At 38.1% G+C, this 22,845-nt stretch overlaps 1 protein-coding gene across 1 annotated transcript; it reads right to left on the bottom strand.

Moving 5' to 3' along the window:
• Nucleotides 1–1,125: 1,125 nt before the first annotated feature.
• LOC104401325 (hypoxanthine-guanine phosphoribosyltransferase-like) lies at nucleotides 1,126–8,885 on the bottom strand. The gene is made up of 9 exons (XM_010023415.1): nucleotides 8,868–8,885; nucleotides 6,276–6,382; nucleotides 5,620–5,803; nucleotides 4,764–4,826; nucleotides 4,217–4,234; nucleotides 3,909–3,991; nucleotides 2,836–2,882; nucleotides 2,113–2,189; nucleotides 1,126–1,173 (listed from the first exon to the last, which is right to left on the bottom strand). Exons 1-9 carry the CDS (start codon nucleotides 8,883–8,885, stop codon nucleotides 1,126–1,128), a joined length of 645 nt encoding a protein of 214 aa, XP_010021717.1.
• Nucleotides 8,886–22,845: the final 13,960 nt, after the last annotated feature.

Raw genomic sequence — 22,845 nt, 5'->3', positions numbered from 1 at the left:
GCTGGGATCCCATGCGAGCTGGTCCCGTTGCCTTGGGTAAGAAGTGCGGACGTACAGGCACTCGTATTCCCCCTCTCACCCGCTTTAAGGGGCGGATGACACGAGAGGTCACAGACTCCAGCTGTCGGGGGCTCTGGAAAGCACCATTGCACGCCTTTGGCAGCCCGGTCACCTGCAGCCCGTAAGAGCTGCAGGACATAAGAAGACCCTCTTGGACAAAGGTGCCTGGTTCAGTGCTCTTAATTTACAATGGAATAAAACCAAAACAAACCAAGGTCTTAGAGCTTATTTTAATCGTTTAGTACATTTAATCGTTTAGTAGGAAACTGAGTGTCAGAGACTGCCTCCAGCTTGGTGCAGGTTCTGGGCAGTAAAATCGAGCTTCCAGTTCTCATTACAGATGCACAAGTAGCAGAAGTAGTTTCCTGCTGTATTGCTTTGTCATCTGGTCTTAACGGCTGGTAATCAGTGTTTGCTGCATTCCAAGTGACGCCACAATGGTGCAGTCAACGTGTGATCCCGCAAAAAACAAGGCACAACACCCCAAGTTACATGGAATGTTCGAGAACTAATATCAGTCTAGTTACCTTAGTGTTTACTTTTTAGATTTGTTTACTTTTTAGATTTGTTTACTATGTTTACTTTTTTTATTGCATTAGCCACATGTGTTTTCCACATCCTATGCACTTTGTACAGTTGACTTACTTAACCTCAGGTCCTTAAATGATTATTCTGCCTTTTCTTACATAAAATTATGTGTACATATTTACACACAGAAGCTCACAGGTAAAAATAGTGCAGTTTATATACAATATACGTAATGCGTTACTTCATATAGTAAGATAAAACCCAAACATAATGGCATACACATATACATATCCTGCCTGTGTCCCCTGCCATTCCAGCAGGCTGCAATACCTATTTTATGGCTAGTGTTCTGCTGAGGTTTCACTGGAACTTGGACAGAACTGACTCACCTTTAAACTGTTCTACATAACTATTATAGGAAAAAATATGTGGAATAGTATCTTAAGCAAATGTAGTTCTTCAGTGGAAAGAGCACAATTAGTAGATTACTTATTATTATTCATCCACACATTTTAGTGTTCCAGAAGACTGATGTTATCAGATCCTATACTTCTCTTTGGCTTTCTCTTTCAGAATGCAGATGTGCTAAAAAAGAAAAAGTATAAAAGTACGACTTTAGTCAGTCTTTACCTTCAAAGGAAATGCAAGAATGGGTTTCAGTTGTATTCCTAGCATTGTAAGCAAAACACAGAACACTAACTTCTGAAACTTTAGTTGCAAGTTTACCCCTTGCGATAAAATTGAGATGTTTAAATTACAGATGAGCTTGGAAGCAGTATTTAGATTTGTATATTCTGAAGAGGTCAGGTCTGTTCAGTTATTGTATCCTTCATACCACTTTGCAATAGCATCGATCCAGTATGTACAAGAACTGATTTGTCTTATTAAAAGTACTTTCAAGTGAAACACTTTTGCACTTAACCAGATTTAAGAAAGTACTTCTGACAACTAAGGGAAAAAAGGATCAGGTCTTTTTATCTGTTATGGTCTTTCAAAGACTATTACTCAGTGCAGCTTAAGAAGAATGTAATGGAAAAAAGGAAAAAAAGATCTTGATGGACATCTTACACGTGATAGGAAAAACCTTCATGCATAGTCCACACACAGCCATCTTTATTAAAGAGCTGGCTAGAAAAGAGCAACACAGGATTTCACTAAGACAGATAAACATCAAATTAAATCTAAGTTGCAAGTTACTTTCTCTCCAGGTGAGGCCAGCAGATTGTATGGTGCCAGCCATCCTGGAGGATTCAGAATACCATACAGCAGGGCTGGGCCATGAGACTTGTAGAGTAGATCCAACCCTAACTATGATTCATGGAAAAGTAAGGCATAAACAAGTTCTTCATTTACATTGAACCATCAGCTTGGCACATTAATAATGTTGCCCTTTTAATGGAAGTTTCTAATGAGATTTGAAGTTTTGTTACTTGTTGAGAAGCTCTGAGTATAAGATGACATTCTTGCTTGTTACCTGAGGTAACAGTCATGTGTAACAGCTGAGGCACACATGTATGTACTCACGTTTAGATCTCTGAAGTATTCATTGTAATCAAGTGCATATCCAACCACAAATTTATCTGGAATTTCAAAGCCTATGTCTGTAAGAAAATACAATTATTTTTATACTTGGGTGGTGCAAATCACTTTTAAGCACACAGTTTGTATTGAAGTCATGCTTGAGCCGACAAATGTATCATCTTGCTTTCAAGGTACTTAACATGATTCTTTAAGAATCAGACCTGTAATACGGTGACAAAGGTTAGAATCTGTACCACCCTCATAACTTTGTAATAGAATTAAAATGCTAAGAGAATGTGTAGCTAGATAATTATTTAAAACCTGCTTATGAGATAGTCCTGGGAGAGGCAGACAAGGAGTGAGCAAAAGTAGATGCACTGAGAGCATTGAGTAGGGATTTTCAGTTTGAAAACAAGGCGAGTTTAATGCAGAGTCAAAACAAATGCCTTGTAGGATCCAAGCCAAACAATACAAATACAAGGTTTGGTTCTATTTCTGGTGTCTGGTAACACACAGCCAAACCCATGCTCAGACCAATGGGGAGAAAAAAAGATGGTGATCGTGAGGTTTCAGCATGGGATAGCTGGTCATCAGTTCAGAAATTATATGTATTTTCCCCTCATTTCTCTTTGTCTTCCTGAAACTTAAATGTCAGTTATCAGCGTTCCTACATGAAGTGCAATTGTGAGATTGTATTTTGGACAGCCAGAAAAATGCAGTGCTTACAGTCTGGTCTGTAACCTGGATTTTGATGCGTCCTTTTAACGAGCAGGCTGTAAAGCAAAGCAGAGAATAAAAAACAGGTTATGTTTTTTAAAATATGCCTTGCGTTAAGATGTATACTTCACTTCTACTAGCCATCCCCATAAGCTTCGATAATCATGCAGTTAAATTAAAACAATGAGATTATTACAACAGAAAGAAGTAGTGTTCAGCCTTATAACTGAGGGAGAAGTTAAGGCACTGGTCTAAGTTCATTCTGAAGTTCCAAATGACTCAATTGTTTTACATTTAGTTCTTTTCCATTCTGTATCCCAAATTCAGTATCTCACCATGTACCAATGTATCAGCAAACTAGAATAGCACAGGGAGGGAAGCAAATTCAAGTGGCATGTAGATTTTAGCAGGGAGGGAGAGAGAAGAGGACAAGCTATGGATTTCTTCCACAATGTCATATCCATTCTTGCTTTTCCTATGCACTTCTGAACAAACTGAGGATCTCCTGTACAGTCATTAGGAGGAGCATGACTGGTACATCAGACAAGAAGCATATTTTCAAAGTATTGTGATCACTTGACAAACAAAGCTATTCCCAAAAAATTCCTTTTAGAGATAATCTCAAAGCAGATCTAGAATGCCACTTGAAGTCATTTTGCAAGTGCTAACAAACTCTTAGCTTCTGGAAACCACTACGACTGAGGATATTAAGGAAAATTCTGGGTGTTGTCATTCTAGTAATGAGGCAACTGAGGTGTTAGGAAGTCTATGGAAAGAGCTGAATTACCTTCAGGCATAAGGAGGTAAGAAAAAGGGAATCCAGCAGACTTTATGGACTATGCAGAAAGAGCCAGGAAACTTTTTTTTATTCATTTTAACAATGAAGGTGGTAGTAAATTTCCCAGTTTAATAAATACTTAGTTTTTCACCAGCTGCATAAAGATTGCCTCCTGCTTTTACTTCGCCTTCCCCCAAACTTTAAACAAAACCAAGCAAATACCCACCAGCATACACTGACTATTCACCTAAATGATTTTGCTGTATCTTACATTACAATAAATTAGTAAGTGTCCATAGCATACCTTACAACTTTTACCATCTTTGGTTCATTGTCTTTTAGTTTTGAAAGTAGTGCTTTCATTGTTCTACCAGTCTCAATAATGTCCTGAAAAAGAGACAAAAATAAATTGTCCTCTGAGGCTGAAAGAAAAAACAGATTGTGAGTGGATTAATTTAAAGCATAAAAACCAGTCAGCCACCCTGGCAGCACAGCAACATAGTAAATTGTTTGTTTATATGCAAAAGGTATTAACTTGCAAATCACAGGGCAAATGTCCATGTTTTTCCCAACTACCCTCTCCTTCTTCCCTCCCCCCCAGTCTTTACTTACCTCTACTACCAACACGTTCTGGAAAAGATCATGCAGGGAGAGAAAAAAAAAAAAAAAGAAAATATTTACATGGCAACATTCAGTGAATTACACAGTCAGGATAAGTTTGCACTACAAACTTCAGTCACAAAGTTTTCAAAGGAGCTTGTCACTTTAACTGCTTAGGTAGTTCTAGTGCTTTCTGAATAGTCTTTCAGTAGGTATTTATGGAAGCATAAAATATCGTGAGAAAGCCATCTATGTCAGGTTTTACATATTATTCTATGTATACGAATAGCATTATAGAACCATACTGCAAGAGTCAGTTTTAAGACGGTTCATTTCCATGGGGGCTGTGGGATAAAACGTGGAATAAAAGCGTTTCGGTGCTGATCGTGTTAAGTTTCACTGAGACCAGTGGGAATTACTCACTGTTTCAAAGGATGGCAGTTTAAACCAGTGTTAATGGCTGCAAGTAAGTACTGTCAAAATTTTAATAAAGATGGACTTCCTGGAAGATATACAAGACCTGTTCTGTTCCTGTAAAAGCTGAATATGCTAATCATACCTTCCCATTTAGTGTACACAGCTCCTCGCCTACAATACTGTTTTTTTCTGCAGGTGAATCATTCTAGAAGGAGAAAGAGCAGAGAGAAGACACATAAAACATTCTCAGAAGTGTTATTTTGTATGTGTATGAATGGTATGCTGCTTTTGTGTTTTGCCTACCAAATGACACTTGCAAATTTACACAGCAATCCTTTAGTAAAACAGCTTTTAAGCATCTGAGAGCAAGCACAGGTTTGTTTTATAATTCCATGAAAAATTTCTAGGATATAGTAAACTGCTATATTTAACAGAGGGTAAATTTTTGTCAGTGCGCAGAGCTCTAGTCTACAAAAAGGGAAGAAGATAAAACAGAAAAAAATGTCATAAGTCATTGCTTTACAGTAGTTGGCTCAGGCCAACTATGATTGGTTTGGGTAAAAGATACTTCCCCCCCCCCAGATTATGAAAACAAGTGTCTCCAATATTATCTATAGGAATAAAAACTAATGCAGAGAGAGACAATAAGCAAGTCTCTGATGCTAAACTCCTCTCCATACTCCCTCCTATCAAAGGGTGCCATGGTACAGAGAGAGTAGAATCCATGTGGAAACTGTTGGCTGGAGAGGAGGATGTTGGAGACCTCACCCTGGCGTTGTTATATTAAGGTGTTCTATTGTATGTTCACTCCAGTGACTATACAATATTCATCTGATTGTTGGGGTAGATCGGTAAATCAGTATGTAATAGACTGAGCTGCTTTGAACAGGATGTGTACATATACTCATTTTGTTGTGGAGTTTTCATGTAAACTACCAGTATTCAGAATGTCAGTCTATGTGGAGAGTTAATTTTCCAAAGAAAATAAAGTTGCTTACACAGTAGCTTTTTATTCTAACAAAATCCACAGTAATAGGCACAGATTTATCACCATTTTGATTTAGTGCTTTTATATGGTCCAGCAAATCAGCAAAGAATTTATAGCCTCCTTTAAGGACACAGAGTGCAACAATGTGGTGGCTTCCCATATCTTGCATGATATCTCTAGCCAAGCGTTCTGTCCTGGAAGGAAAAAAAGAAAACAAAGAAAACAAGACAACAAAACCCCCCAGGTTTTATAACACCTGCAAACTATTTTATGTATCATACTAGTTTGTCCATATATTAAACAATGTCCAAATTAAAATGTTGATCTTGCAAATTGTGGCCATGTTAAGACATAGAAAAGTTAGTTACATACTTGCAGTTCTCAAGATGATTCCTATTCCACTTGTCATACTGTTGATTTAATCCATTTATTTAAAGAATGCAGAATACGGAAGCTTAAAGATATTTGAAATAAAATGGAAACTTAACTGGGATTATAGAAAAATCCTCTAGAATGCACTTTGTATTAAACTCCAGAACACAAGTGTTACAGCTGCAGGATTTCCATGTTTCTCACACACTATGCAGGGCACAACCTCAGTCTTCATTTGGACAGAAATGGATCACTGGCGTTGCTATCACTACTTTTTGTTGTTTACCCTCATACCTGTCCAGGATGAGTCCATGAGGAATGAAGACTCTTTCTAAATCTTCTTCATAATGCTTAGGAATGCAAAATAGATTTTTGTTATAGCCACTTTCTTCATCTTTTATCTGCAAGTGAAAGGGAAATAGCTCTTAAGGGTAACAACGAAGCCCTACAGGAAAAGACCTTCCAGTCTCTGATAAGGCTCCTTTCCCCACATACCCCAATAATGTGTCAAAATAAAAATATATCTGAGAGTTTCTGAACTTTCTCATAGAACAGTTCACAATCTGTCTGATAATTAAGGAGCTAGTGTGCTTGTCTGAGATGTGAATAGAAACATAACTGTTTTACCCCAGTCATAGTAAGAGAAATTCTCAACCACCACAAACGCATAAAAATAACCCCCAAAACCAAACTACCCTCTTGCATTCTTTTTCCTCTCCTGCAGAGTGCAGCAGCTTGTTTGTGTAGTAGACAAGAAAAAATTAAAATTTAAGGCTTAAAGCTTCACTACTGTGAAATAGGTGAACAACACACTAGTTGCATTCAACAGAACTCAATATAGTGGCTTGTTAACAGACAGCACAGAGCTGTGGACTGGGTAGTAATAACTTAAAGTATTAACCTGCAAACTCTTTAGACAGATGAATTGTTTTTAAATCTAGTTTTTTGGCATATGGGAGACGAGCACGTAAGTAAAAAGGAAAAACGGATGTAGGGAATAGGAGTAGGTTATCGCTTGCAAAACTTACAGCAGCCACAAAAATGAGATAACCAGTTACTGCCATTTATTTTTAACCTGGCCACAAATAGCCTACTTAATTTAAAGATAAAACTAAAGAGACAGATGTTAACAAGTATTGCAAAGAACAGATAATTGTAGTACAAGGCAATGTATATAGAGTCCCATCCTGGCTGAACTAAGGGTAATGTGCAAGTACTCAAAATTGATAGGCCTTGGGGTTCCAAGTTAAAATTACAGAACAGCTTTGCAGTTGAGCATTGTTTAGAGAGTTAGCAGCCTGGTTTAGTTACTATTTTCTTCATGGTTGAAGTCAGTGAAGTGAAAGCCTAGGTGAATGATTATTTTAAATTCAGTTTGTGCTTTATTCATCTTAGAAAAGGTATGGGCAGTTACACTGGCATCAGCTCTAGATCGGGCTAGACAGTAGCATCTATGAGCAGGCTTTAATGCAGTGCAGAACTGAATATTATTGTTGGAGTATTGGCCAGTTTGAAATGGGCTAATTTCTGCCTGTGTGAGGTTGCTAGCGGTGACAGACAGAAAACACATACAGGTTACGGAGTTCTGTCAAGAAGAAGCCTTGACCATGGGACATAATTAGGAGCATTGGTCAAAGTTAAAAGATGGTGTTTATTTGTTTATTTGGAAGATAAGAGCATAATTTTTATTTGGAGTACAGAAGATGTACATTTAAGTGTAGTCACTGACATGATAAACAGTTTAAATAAAGTGCTGTAGGGTGGGTTTATTTTGTTGTTTTGGTTTTGGTTTTGGTTTTGGGTTTTTTTTTCCCAAAATCCCCATCTCAACTGCATTCTGCATAACTGCAGCTGAAATATAATGACTATGCCACCTGTGAGTTGAGCAGTTTTTCTTTTGCCTGGTCATGATACTGATTGCCATATTTAATGGATATCAGCTTTACAATTTGCTTTTGCAGTTATAAATTGGTCTTTCATCTGCATGGTGAGTTCAGCCTTGCTGATGATGAATTTCACTTCCTGCTGCATTTGATGAGAGGCAACGCAACTGATTCAGCTCAAGTGAGGAATGAGCTTTGTCCACGTTAGTGTAACTGTTGAACAAAGCTGGTCTTGATGCATATAAGTGTGTGTAGTGATTACTGCTTATAGATACTCCAACAGTGCAGTTTAGTAGCTTCTGTTTGGCTAACAACTATGCTCATTGAGATTATTTTGCACAAACAATGTCTGCTGCATTAATATCTTATTTGTTGCTATGTGTGAAACACTTTTTAAGGTCTGCTGAAAGGTTCATGAACAGAACCTAAAGGATTGCATCAGTCTGAGCACCACATCACCATAGCAACATCCTGCATATGCCTTATAGGCTCATAAAAGCATTTGTATTGTGGCACATGCTAAATAATAGAGCAGTACCTCATTATAATAAAGCAATCTACTAAACTATCACATAAAGTCGTTAAATTTTTAAATCATGAGCTTATAAGTTAAGGAATTAGTTATTTAATTTAGATTCAGTCTCGTCTGTTGTTCATTTACTGATGTAGCTTTCTGAGTTTAAGGATTTAAAAAACCCCAACAGCAATTTTGTGCATTAAAGAGATTCATAAATAAGTATTCTTTCATCAGCAGTAGGAAAGAATATGAATATGGGTATATTAAAGTAAAATTAATAGTGTCATAAGTTTGTAAAAGAATTTAGTCTATTAATATGCCTCTGTTCTGAAAGCCATTTTTTCTCGTGAGTAGATATAAGAAACAAGGCCTTTCATTAGTCAGTATTTCTAATGTTCTAGTATTTTGCTGAAGCTAACTTCTTATCCCATACCCAAAGCTCCCTTCAATCAAATAAGCAAATACGAGTCCGTTATGCTTTCTTACCTGCAGTCCACGAGCCATAATCTTTCTTTGAACTATGCTACCGGAGAATGAGTTGGTATTGTTACTGCAGTTTGTCTTGCTCTATTTTCATCTTGCAGTCAAATCATGACCTGCTTCTAAAAGGTCAAAATTGCCATCCTTCCTACAGGAAGCATTACTTCTTTCTGCTAATGCACTGACATCACAATCCCAGTTTCTTAATCAGATTAATCAGAGATAAAATAGGCATGAGCCCTGCTACGACCAATCACAGAAAAGGTATGGGGAATGAGAGGGATGCAGAAGGGAAGCTCATGAATCAAATTAGTAGGAAGGGCTAGGTAAGGTAGGTTTTTTTAATTGTAAACACAAATTGGATATTGAGTTATAGCAGGTGGTAATTCAGTGGTGTATGTGCAGAAGGTAATCTTATATATCAGTTTCCCACATAATATCTGCACATCCATTGTTCTGATAAAGCCCACATCTTTTTAAACCTAAGATGTGCTAAGTTGCTCTAAAAAAATCAGTATTTGAATAAACAAATCCGTATTTTTAAAGATGACTTGAAGCAGAGAAGTCTGCATCTGTTGAGACGTGGTGAACCCTGCCTGACATTCTTCCAGGTCATCCTTTCATATAATGAGGGGGTGATAGTTCGAGTAACATGCTTCGCATCATTTAAAATCAAATCTCACTGACATTCACTGTAATCTGATTAGGGTACCAAACTGCACTAGTATCTGGGATTAACATGAAGGTTTTAGATTTATAAAAATTAATCGTACTAACAAAATGAGCTTAAGCCAGCTTGCATGCAACATGTTACAGAATGTTCTTAAAGGTTGGGTACATTTTATTATTTCATCAAGTATTATGTTTTGTTGGGGAGAGGGCACATTTATGAAAGAAGATTTTTCTTGTTGCTTTGTAGTCTTATGGAGGCTCTTCAAATTGTGGTTGATAACACTTGGAATAACACAGAAATGCTCTTCCAGGTAGAAAAATGGGCATATCCACAACTTCCTGTGATACATCAAATAGTAGTACTATATGGGAACTATTAATGCCTTGAGGCTACTTGGCCCTATTTCATGCAGTTAGCAATACTTCCCTTCTATGAATTCCCATTGTATTCCTTACCTTACACATGTGAGCTCCCTATCCTGTGAAAAGCCTTGCTTTTCTAATTCCTAGTGTAACACAGTTGTTTCTAGCTGGGAATAAATTGTGTTCAAAAACCTGGGGAATTTCCTCAACAAAAGCCTACTTTGAAAGGAAACATTAATAAAAAACACATATGTAAAGAGCAATGGCTATTCCTTGAGCCGATACTCTCCCTTCATTATTCTCAGAAGCCAAAATGAAGGTGAACAGCAGCACTGCTAAGGAACTCATGCAAACATAAATTGCCTTTGTAAGTGTTTGTGGAGAAAAGCGAGAGAAAGAAAAGGTGGGGGGGAATCCCAGACTAGTTTGTATGTTTTCTCTCTCCTGAGCTTTTCAACCCAGTGTAATTTAAATTTAGCTGTGCTGAAAGGGTGTTGGAGCTCTGGAGAGCCTTGAATGGATGATGCCGTGGTAGAATACTAAGTGCAGCAATATTGCTCATACAAATTGCCCACATATCACACCTACAGCTTTAGATGACTAGTTCTAGGATTTGAACTTTTTTTCTTTTTTTCCTAATTACAGGCAAAAAATACATATATAGGTTTCATACTTGTTGATTCTCCTGTAATTTTCCACATTTAAACAGAATTTAGTGTAGTTTTGCTAAGATCAATAGTATGGGTGAGACTACTTGTTTAAACCTCTTTCTGATGAAGGGACTAATTATTGGCACTCTGAGTTTGCAGTTTCCAGCAGTCTAACTGAGCCGAGCTACTGAAATTACAGTGAAGAAATAAATATCATGTGCATATCTGGTATGATCTGTAGCACCCAACTTAGCTCTGCCCTTTCTTTAAATGCTCTCTTCTTCTCTATATTATGTAATTTTTTGTGCACTCTATCTCTGTATAGAGAAACCTTGCCTGCAGATCACACATCCTAGGCAGCCTTAAAATACTGTCAAGTGTAATATGTATGCTTTGGTCTGTCTATTAGACTGCCTCTGTTATGTAAATAACTTTTATAAATCCCTGAAGTCTTTACTTCAATCAAGTTTGATTCCACATTGCTCATATTTTTATAAATCATACACTGGACCTTGCAAAGCTTTGGGTCTCCTTTAGGCACTGTAGTGTTTGATCTCATTTGAACTGAGCCCAGTTCTGAAGTCCTATTTAACTCTGTTTCAGGAAAAGATTGCAGAAAATCCCTCCCACTGACTTTATTTCTGAGTTTTTGCTGCACTGGGAGTATTGTCTGAGCTACAAACAAGCAGCAACTTTTTGACCAGAGTCCATGTTCAGAAAGAGCAGAAGAATTTCATTTATAAGCGGTACATGCATATATATGCATGTATTATATAGTTATGTTATTATTACATTTTCTTAACAACTACTGATTTCTCTGTAGAGAAACTAACAACAAAAGAAACCGTTGTGATATTGCTTCGTGATGTGGGCATCTGTTCAGCTGGAATGAGATTCCTCTAAGTGAACTAGGAAAATAAGTGTATTCTACCAAAATCCCCATAGATGGAAAGTGTCAGACAGGCCACCATGTGGCCTCCAAAACTTTATGAAAGGATTCATGAGAAACAGTCAACAGCCCACCAGGGGGAAAAAAAAAAAAAGCAGATTTTGGAACTCTGGGAGACTTGGAATAGAAAAGCTTAGTGTTGAGAAAAACATACACTTCCATTAAACTTTAAGCTGGTTCAAGAAGCCTCTGCTTAGTCTATCTGAAACTCAGAAAACTACTTCCCAAATCATATTTGATTTAGGATTCTCAGTAAATTCCATAGAACCATAATAGTAACCACATACCACTATCACCTGGCAAGTACTTGGAAATCCAATAAACGTGTTAGTGGTCTCAATTAGCGGGCTGAGATTTGCATTATGAAAGTTGCTGCTACAGTAACTGTTTTTATTGTCCCATTCTGAAGAAAGAAAAATTCACAGGTGAAAGGTTCATGCTAAGAGAGCCCTTTGTCATTGCTGAATAATGGAAAGAGAATGTAGCCAGTTGGCATCCGTGTGCGGTTTCTCAGTTGTATATTATGTGATCACACTCCCATAGGAGAGAACAAAAAAGTGTAAGTGTGTATGTATTTGTTCCATATAGGAGCCCCAAGTGCATCTTTTTAAAGTAAAATGTTTTGAGTAAACCACCAAGTGAATCTGGTATCAATCTACTGCCCTCCTAGAATAGCAAGATACTGAGAGAGCCAGTAAGGTAGCCTGTACAAACGGACAGGAGATTAATTAGATCAGCACTGATAGCTTGGTAAAACAGCAGACAGTCAATACAGAACAACACTGCTCTTATCCTTGAATCTATTCTCTGAACTACTGAATCAATAATTACTTTTTTCAGGACATGATTTTGCTGTTTACATACCTAAGTTCATTACAGTTTGAAGTAACTGTTCTTGAGACTAATGTAATAATTTCAAAGGTCCTCAAGAAACATTGTATAGGCACTAATTAAGTCCTGGCATCTCCTTTTAATTATTTTAAATTGGAAAGCAAATTAGATGTATCTTACAAATGTTTCTCTAGGTTACTAAAACCTTACAAATGAAACATCAGAGAAAGTGTCCACTAGAGGGAGACCTCCACCATGGAAGACAATAATTGCCAAAGGGGAAGAAAAGCCTACATTTTATGAAGCAAGCTTTCCAGACTAAGAAACTCTGTGTTCAATTAATAACTGCACAGATATCTCAAAGAAATGCAAATGCAATCAGGTAATTTAAAACAGGCGTCTTAAATATTTAGACCAGTGCTGAACTTGTATGACTGTGGATTAAAGGAAAACTGCTCTGATTTGCATCACTGGAGATTTGACCCGTGTACTCCATGTTCCAAGTGGCTGATAAAGCCTTAAATTAAAGCTGATAGTTTGTATTCAGTGACTGATGTGTTATTAGGAAACCTAATTAATACACTTTGAAATGGTTCAACTTTAGTAATTTGGAGCCCATCCTAAATCTGTTTTTTGTTTGGCACTTTTAAGTGTAAGATAAGCCCAGCTGCTTAATTGGGTTTTGTTTGGAAAAATCACACTGCACATGCTGGTAAACAGTGCACGTTTATGATTAGAAATTAAAAGCACTTTTGCTATTTTAGTCTTCATCACATGTACTCTTCTTTGTTATATGGCTCTTTTACATAAAAAATGTCATAGGTCAGAACCTTCATACTTTACTTGGCTCTTTTCTGTCTGGTGAGATTTTTTGTTATTTTACTGAAGCAAAAAGGTAGTAGACATCTTGACAAATATTGGATACCTGTGAATGTTGTGCTTGAAAATGTCGTCTGCTTCTACAACTCCTCGAATAACCCCAACATCTAGACATGTAGCAAACAGACTGATTGATGGCAGAGCTTGAAGGAAACACTGCTGTAAAAGGTGACTCAGATTCAAGTCTGAATAATTCTTGAAAATACCCTACCACCAATTCTTAAATAGACAAATGACAAATTATGCAGACTTAGGCATTCTGATTGCTGACCAGGAGGAAACGTACAATATTTATTAACAAATTCTTTCTGGCCATAGCATAAATGGTGGAGTGACTGTGTGAAGGAAACCTTTGTATAGCTTTTGCTACATTTGTTTTGTACATAGGAAAAATGTTTCAATCTCCTGGATTGTCTTATGTTAGAAAGTCATTTCGAGAGAGGATCTGGTTAGGACTGGGGCAATAGGGCAGAGAGAAAAGGAATCAGGACTTCTGGATTTTATTCACTGCTTTGACATACCGTTTATTTGCTGTACGACTGTGGCCAATTTATTTTCCTGACTGCTCCTGTTGTACCTCTGACCTTCCCATGTGCCTGCTTTTCCCTGGTGCCTCCTGTAATCAGCTGACCTTAGTTTTCTGAGACTCCTCTCCTATGGGCTACACAGGTCATTGTTATTTTTGGGAAGGTGCCATTTAAGAAACACTGTTGCTGTCATTAGTTAGTGGTCAAATTAATGCTTTGAAAAAAAGACCGTGGTCTATTTATTTGAAGGTTAAAATACAGTTGTTATAGTTCAGTATGTCAGTGAGCAAGCGTGAGTTGCTCCATAGCTGCTATAGTGTCCAGTGTGTCTGATCAAGTTCCCCCCACCCCCCAACAGCTGGTTGAATTGTTTTACCTAGGGAGCAATGGGTGGTCCAGGAAGCAGCCTGCTCTGCTCTTGGGGAGCTGGACTCATCTTCACTGCAGAGATGTTTAATAAAAATATTTGTTAAACAATGGCTTTATCTGAGTGTGTGATCACAGCTGTTTTATTTTAGCAATGTAACAGCAATAACAATTAAATCCATATTCCTCCTTGGATATTTATTTTCCTGAACTCATTCTTAGTGCGGTGAAAGAATTTGGTGTAAATTGCTCTTTTAAAATAGAACTGCATGTAGTGGATTTCGGATTACTTGTATTACCTTTGTATGATTTTTCTATTACTTGAGACCTTGAAACAGTATAAAAATACATACCATAGAGAGGCCACATTTAAAAATACTGTAAAATTCTTCCCTCTAGTTTTTTCTAATCGCTATTTTTAATTGTGAACAATGTTCTGTTCTGCAAAGCCACGCTTGACTATTAAAAAAGCTAAGTGCCATCTTCCTATAACAGCATCTAAGAAAAATGTGGATTATACATTTTGGTTAAATTTAAAAAAAAAAAAAAGCTCTTTTAAGATACTATGCAATTACTGCATTCGAATAAAGATAGCTCGTCTCTAAACCTCAGTTTTATAAAACCAAATATTTCAGTGTTGCCAGTGTCTTTTGTTGAGATGTTGAATAATGAAGATGATGCTTTTATATGAGCTTGTTTAGAAAGATTTTACTGCTGCTGCTCTTGTTTACTTATTCCAGTGGTTGGCGGCTTGCAGTGAAAACCACTGTAGTGGCATCTAGCCTTGCCCACAATCAAAAGGAAATTTAGTGCTGGTCAGTACAGTTTCCTAAGACAATGGAGGGAACAAAAAGAAAGCTTCTTTTACTGATTCTGTAGTTTTCAATTCCTTGCTCAGATCTCCATCAAGTACTCCAGTTACTGCCTGTTGAATCTGATGGCAGAGGTGGCTCTTTGGAACCTGTTTACCTAGTTAAGCCTCTGAATTCCGCTGGGGGCCCATGCCATTGTGAAGTCTGTAAATCCTAGTAAGATTTTCAGAGAATCCTAAAACAGTCCAGGTTGTAAGTGACCTTGAAAGACCAGATGATCCAACCTTTTGTGGGAAAGGAAGCCTAGATAAGGTCTTCTAACACCCTATCCAGTTGCACCTTGAAAATCTAAAGTGATGGGGACTCTGCCATGTCCCTGGGGAGGTTGTTCCATTTCTTATATCAAGATGAATTCTCGCCCAGCGCAACTTCTGTCCATTGCTCTTTGTCTTCTCCATGTGGCACCCTGTGAAGAATAAGCCTCTGTCCACTTCATAGCTACCCTTTAAGTACTGGAATACTGTGATGAGGTCCTCCCTGAGCCTTCTCCAGGGAGGAGGGGAAGAAGACCTTAGCTGCCTAAGAAGTTAAGAAGACAACAGCTCTTGAAGTCTGTCCTCATAGGGTAAGTTCTCCAGACCTTTGATCATCTTTGTGGTCCTCCTTTGGACCCTTTCCAGTATGTTATGCCTTTCTCATGCTGCTGAAAACTTTGTGCTTTTCCACTTCCATCACTCAGGTATCATGCTTTCACTCTCCTTGCAAGTTTCCTCTTACTCTAGTAATAAGAGAAGAACTTACCTTGTCCTAATGTCCTGTTACCTTATTCACTGAATTAATTTCCACCTGGTTTTGGCATCTCACAAGTCATATTAGAGCTTTTCCATTGTAAAAGCATGATTTCATTCTCTTCTTCATCTACCTTTTTTTCATTCTCCTATCAGACATCACCTCTAATTTCTCTCCATTCACTGAGTTACCTTTATGGAAAATGTTAGGGCTCTCATTTCTTAATTCTGCACCATGTCAGCTTTTGACCAGGTTAATGTTTTTCTCCTTGAACGCTCGGTCACTGTTTTGCTTTTGATTTCATTATCTCCTTTCACTCAACAATTTGTGATCTCTTCTAACATATTTTATTTTCTCACAGATTTTCTTTTGTGAGGGAAAGCTGTAGCAAATATAAGCAAAGTCTACTTTCAGAATAATTCACTTTTATCTCCATTAGAGATGGGAGGACCTTGGCTCAGAGCAAAAAGCTTGTATGTCATCAAAAGGATCTTCCAAGCCTGTTAAGAAGGAAGAGCTACACAAGTTTTTATGACACAGTGGACACAGCAGTTGTTTTTCACTCTATTCAGCCATTCACAAGAGTGTGTCATAATGAAGATAATAACTGTGGTTGACTATTAATGAAGGGAAACAGCATATGTTTTTCTTCCCTTAACATCAAACTAATAACTAGGAGGGAGCCATGTTATGTAACATTGTGTGATGCCCTCGTGTGACATAACAGCTTAATTTTCATTTTGCTTTGTTGCTGTTAAAATGCATTTCAGAAAGTGCCATCCATCACTGAATGAAAAAAAGAGATGACTTTGTAGAAGGTATAATGCAGTGGTAAACAAGAAAAAACAGAATGTAAGACTGTGGGCTCAGATGCTGGCTGAAGCTCACTCGGTCTAGCCACAAATCTAAAAATGCACCACTGTATGGTGAAGCTGGAAAATCTCTAACATCTTGGCTTTTACTAAGAGAAGAGAAGAAAGTTAAACTCATGGAAGGCAGCTGTGATAACTTCGTTCATTTCCAGACATGTTAAGTTTTCATTATAGAAATTATTCTTTTAATTATCTTCTTAAACAGCTTCCATTTTAAAATATCATCCACCATGATTGGTTTTTCAAAAATTCATTTTAATCAGTAGGGGTCCAATTTAGGAAAGCACAAAAGTCTGCATCAAGGACTATCCCTACTGAAGGCAATAGTTAAAACCATTCTTAACTTCAGACATGTACTAAGGCTTCAGTCACGGACTGAAGTCACTGGCTTCAGTCAGGGAACTAAAGAAGTTTGAGTGATTCAGACATAGAGCAAACTGGAACCGAAAAGTCCCATTTGCAGCTTTGCAGCCCCTCATCTTCTAGGACAATATCCGATAGGTGCACTATGGAGTGGCAGAAGGAAGGGTGGTTTGGGTGTCACGGGTATAAACTGAGACAAGACATCTTCACATTTTCAGTTCACAGAATTCCACAGAGACACTGTCAGTAAGAGGCCGTAATAGCAACATTTTTGTATGGCTAATATGGTACATATAGTGAGTCTACCCAGGAAAAACGAGAGAAGCAATTAAAAGAAAAATAACTTTTGGACAGCTAGGGGGTATAATAGTACTCTCACACAGCTGTGTCAATGGGCTCAAAGCAGAGGCTTCTGTGTTGAGTTAAAACACACAGTATGTTGTTATGCTTAAGTGTACTTTTTAAAAAATCCATCATCTCAAGCTGTGTTTTCTATCTGGAAGCCAGAAAAGGTTGAGGAATAGGCTGCCAGGGAGCAGCAATGGACAACCGCTGCCTAAAGGGCAAGGAGTCAAGCATGGTAACATAGCAGGCAGGGCAGGGGCCTCACCAGCCAAGACTTAGTCCCACAGTACCTGACTGAGGTGAACAAGACAGACCTGGGAATGGGACTGGGGTCAGCCAGGAGTCCAGATCACCAGCAAAGATTGTAGTGATGCAGCAGGTCCAAGGGCAAGCTGGGAAGTAAATCCACAGGCCAGTGGTCATCGCACAAGTCCACAGCAACAAAACAGATCTGACTGACCTAGAGAGGGGTACACATATGTTACAGCTCTGACAAGGACTGAAAACCCAGCCCTGAGCTTAGATGGAGCCACTGGGCTCATGGCCAGAGGGTGTTGGTGAAAGCCCCAGGTGAGATTAACCATGGCCAGTAAAGCCTATTTGTGCACTGAGGGACCTGACACAGGCCATGACCCATGGACACCCAAACTACACGGAATTTTCTCTTTAAAGACACCCAGAAAAGTCATGCTTAGAGTTAACCAGAAGAGAAAATCACAATTAAGACCCACCTTCAATAGTTTCTTACATAATAACTGTGCATGCTTGACATGGATACCTGGAAGACTGGAAAAGAAGAGCAAAACGAAGTTTTATTTACTCTAGCAAAAGAGTTTTGAGATCACACAAAATCTGTTCAAATCATAGAGGAAATAGTAATATCCAAAAACTCCCATATGACAGTAAGCATTCAGGTTTAGCACCGAGGCTTTGAATTGGTTAACGATCTAATCTGTTTCCATCAAATGCTTCCACAGCTGTGCATCTTCAGAGGAAGTGAGAAGATAAATGGCATGATGTAGAACAGGGCAGCTGGTTTGGATCCTTGTCCCCACATAGGCTGAAAGAGCATTAGAACTATTATTCTTACTGTAGGCATGTTCAGACAGCCCATCATCATAAAGTTAACAGAAAGCATATATATCTCTGAGGTATCTAGTGAACTGCATACCTCTCAAGCATTGTCAGGGATGTTATTTATTTTCCTATCCCAATTTCTTTTCTTTTATCATTATTCATAAAGAATGTGAAAAAGGCCAATTCAATCTTTCATTAACATATATTTTTTCCTGCTGTAAACAGTGAACTTGGGATATGCCAGAGTCCTATATGGATTTTTGCATCCTGCATCTGTGTGTAACAACTTTTAAGATGAATTTGGGGGGACTTACTTGCTTTTCCATTTTTGTTTGTGTGATGGAGTAATCTGTCGTATATGTTCAGTCAGGTGTATTAGTCAGGATAATGGGGAACTGGGATAGGTCGTGTAATGGAAAACAGACATCATGCAGGTATTGTGAGATACGGAATATCCATGCAGAGATTCCCCAGGAGCTATCTCTGTGTAGTTAGTTCAGTTTTGGTGCAGCTTAGCATGAGCCTGTTAGAAATAGACTACATGTAATCTCTTGGGGAGTCTCCACGCTGTATATCCTCACTTCTGAGGGTTCTTACTAGCTTAGATCCACAGTACAGAAAAATCCTTTTGCATTTGTTCTATTGCCAGCCTGGAGACAGCCATATAAGAAAAATGTCTAATTACAGAAATAGTTTCAGCTGGGAGCTGAGAGGTAGGCAGGTTGTCAGTGGCTCCTGTGACTTATCAGAACAGTGCAAACTTCAGAACTGAAATAGTCCTAAAAAGAAACTTTGCATAGCACCTTCTGAGAAACGTAAGATAATACATAGAAAAGAGAATTTAAAACCTGGTATCTAAGGAACAGGAATAAAAAGGAATATCCAACAAATAATTTATATGGTGACCAGTTTTTCATTTAGTTCTAAAATGTACTGTCACATTGTATGACATTAATTTTTTATTCACTCTCTATGGTTTTCTTCAGTGCTGATTTGAAGGTAATAAAAGGTTTTTCGTTCTTTTTGAATCATATGTCTGGTTGTCAGGTTTTGTGCGTAGATATTAATTTGAGTGGTTTATTGAACATCTCTGGATAAATTGCCTTATTGCTATACAAAGAGAAGACTCTGAGTGCTACAGGTTGTTTCTAACAAACCCATACTGTAATACAGGGGCCGACCGAATCCCTCTTAGTCATAGTTAATGGTAACTTTGGACCATATCCTAATATCTTTATTTAACTGACATTGCAGGTAGCTACAGTTTTGTTAATATGTCTAGTCCTTGAACAAGGAGTTAGTCTGCCTATGTACCAATGTGTATATGTGGACTCAGTACCTGGTCTTATAAAACAGATTGAAAATCATATCTGAGGAGCAATCTCCAACTGCACTAGTAAGGCTTTACTGTGTTAGATACTTGCTGAAGGCAGATCAGGTTCTTCTCTGGTTCCAAAAGCAAAAGGAAGCAAGTAGTTTTTGATCAACTATTTAATGTTTGCTTTTCCCCAAGGGCCCACCTACCTCAGCTTTTCAGCATACAGTGAAATTTCTATTCCTTTCCCAGTTTGTTCTGTTCCTTCTCTATGTCCTTGCACTGCACCCTCTTGTATTGTTCAAGGTGCAGACATGAATTTAGAACCAACTTCATATTGTCAGGCAGGCAGTCAATGTCTGCCTTTTTCTCCTCTTGTGCTGCTTCAGAAAGGCCAGAAACAAGCTAACACAATGAAATCAAAATAGATAAATGTCAGCTTGCTAATACCCAATATGAAGAGATACAGAAGAGATGGTGACTAAATCTAGGGAGATCAGGCTGATGTCTCTTGGGTCAACTGATATGAGAGAGACATTTCTAAATTTATCTTTTCATGTAAGTTCTTAAATGTATGCGTGTGTGCCAGGCTCACTGATTTCCTATGACTACCTGTGAAAACTTTGTCTTTATTCGTTCTATAGGAATCCTCTTTTCCTTCCTCTTAGATGACAGTGAACTTCTCAGGATGGGAACTGTCTTTAGCTGGTGAGTAGATGATCATAATGTAAGGTGATCTTATGTCATAATGCAAACAAGTAATGACAAAAGTACTGCATTGGATGCAACTCAAAAGCAGGAAACTAACTGTCAAAGTATGAGGAAAAAATATGGAAGCTCCTTTGTGCATATACTAATTTTTTCTTGTTTGCAATGCTTAGAGAAGAAAATCTAGCAATATAAATTAAGCAGTATTTTATAGTGGTGTAGCTATGAATGCAGTTAATTAGCAATGGAAAAAAATTATCCTAAAAATAATGTTGGAAATGAAGTCTGGTTAAATAGATGATAATGCTTTTGCTGGCTGTGTGACAAACCCCAGTGCAAGATGTGTAGTCTGTAGATTATACCACTGAGTACCTCATTGCTGTAATTCATGTAAAACAATACAATTTTATCATTCCTCCAATAAAATTAACTACAAACTGGGCTTGTAGTGCAGCATTTTTGCTGGCCTCCATGCCCCAAAGGTCATTGTATTGTCTGCATAAAATGTTTGAGTCATATTTGAAAGAAGAGTAATGGGATAAAAATGTCTTCGTTGGAAGCTTTTGCTTCCCTGGAGTGTAGGAGCTCTCGAGTACTTAACCATAGTTCTGTAGCAGATGGGAAGCGGCCAAGCCACTATAATGGGATCAGAATCTCTAATGTCAATGTTGGCTTCAGGGATGAAAAAGACTGTTTTTTATAGAGAGAGGTCTTACTTTCATCTGCAGCGTAACAGTAAGTGTTAACTTGCATTTTAACTAAATGGTTTTATTTCCCACAGCAACTAAGGTGTCTATGTTAGGATAATAAGAACTATCATAACTATGCATAAAAATCTGATTCTGCTGAAATCAGTGATAAGACTACTTGATTTCAGTGAAATTGAGGCTTCACCAGTCCGTTTATATGTCAAATCACAATAGCACGCCTTTGTGCTTTAAGCAGCATCAGTAGCATTCTGGATATGATAATAGTTTTAAACTAAAAGAGGGAATATACAGGCTGGATGTAAGGAAAAAATTGTTTACAATGAGGGTAGTAAAATACTGGCACAGGTTGCCCAAAGGGGTGCTGGATGTGCCATCCCTGGAGACATTCAAGGCCAGGCTGGATGTGGTTCTGAACAGCCTAGTCTAAATGAAGATGTCCCTGCTCATTGCAGGGGGGTTGGACTAGATGGCCTTTGAAGGTGCCTTCCAACCTAAACTACTCTGATTCTATGATTCTATATGCAGTGTATTAGCACTGACAGCATCAAAATTAGATGTCATTATGAATGACAGCATATCAACATTCACTATATGGTTACCCTTGTGCCTAATTACTCATTTTGAAAGTGGCTCATAGCAGTTCTATGAGACAAATCATTCTTAAGCCTGAATCTATGTGAACAATATGGGAACAGAATTCTTTTTCTCCAGAATAAACAATGCTGGAGGAGTCAAGCTTATGCTGAGTCTTCATTCTACCATTTAGAGAAGAAACACAAAGTGGAATTCATGCAAAAATATCACAGAAGTGTAGGCAGACTCAATTGCAAGCTGGTCTTGCTCACTGCCAACCCAAATAGGGATCACTGTAGTCACTTCCACACAGAGTTCACTCTTAGCTTGCTGAGTCAGCTGAGAGCACTGTCCCCTCTAGCAGTACAGCACACTGGGACTATCGCTGTGAGAGCAGTGTACATTGTGTGGAAGGGTTTTCTGAACATTTTAGCTCTGTAGATAACAGAATTTACCTGCTACCCAGCTTAGACGGGACATGTGGTGTACGTAACTCTTCCTCTCACTGGGAAAATACTGTATTTTGCTCTACTATTTTGCTCTTTGCCTATCAGCTGGAGTTGCTGTTTTCAGACTGTGATAAAATGCTTTATTCTGGTTTTGCAGCAGAAATACCTACATTCCCAACTCCTATCACACACACACACACATACACACAGACACTTTGCTGCCTCCTTAGTTAGTCAATGAAGCATTCTAACATCAATATGCTCATAACAACCAAGAAGTTATGATCAGTACGAAGAAGATAATTCTCTCCGTGCAAAAGGTTTTTAGTATGTTAACCAGCAAAATCGTATTTTATCTTAGTTTCTGAGGTGGTGGGAAAAGGAATTATGCTTGCTGGATGAAATCTGAAGTGATTTTACTCTGAACCAGCTGGGAGTCACAGGACTGGAATGACAGGATCAGGAGAGCAGCGACCATTCTGGTTTGGCATGAAAGAGGAGACAGAGACAGATGAGGGACATGGAAAACATCGAAATGTCTGGATAAACAAAAGGGCTAGACCTCAGCTGGAGTAAATCTGAGAAGATGCAATGAATTCAGTAAAACCTACTCTGGTTTACTCTAGGCCCACAGACTTTCCAGGGTTTGGCTGATCTAAATCGTATAGTCATTCTTTCAAAGTTTATTCCAGCACTAATTATTTGGTGTATCTATGGGTCAGACATTCATTTTG

Source organism: Nestor notabilis, unplaced genomic scaffold (assembly GCF_000696875.1).
Source record: "Nestor notabilis isolate BGI_N333 unplaced genomic scaffold, ASM69687v1 scaffold33171, whole genome shotgun sequence".
Lineage (NCBI taxonomy): Eukaryota > Metazoa > Chordata > Aves > Psittaciformes > Psittacidae > Nestor > Nestor notabilis.
This window is presented reverse-complemented; position numbering and strand designations above follow the sequence as displayed.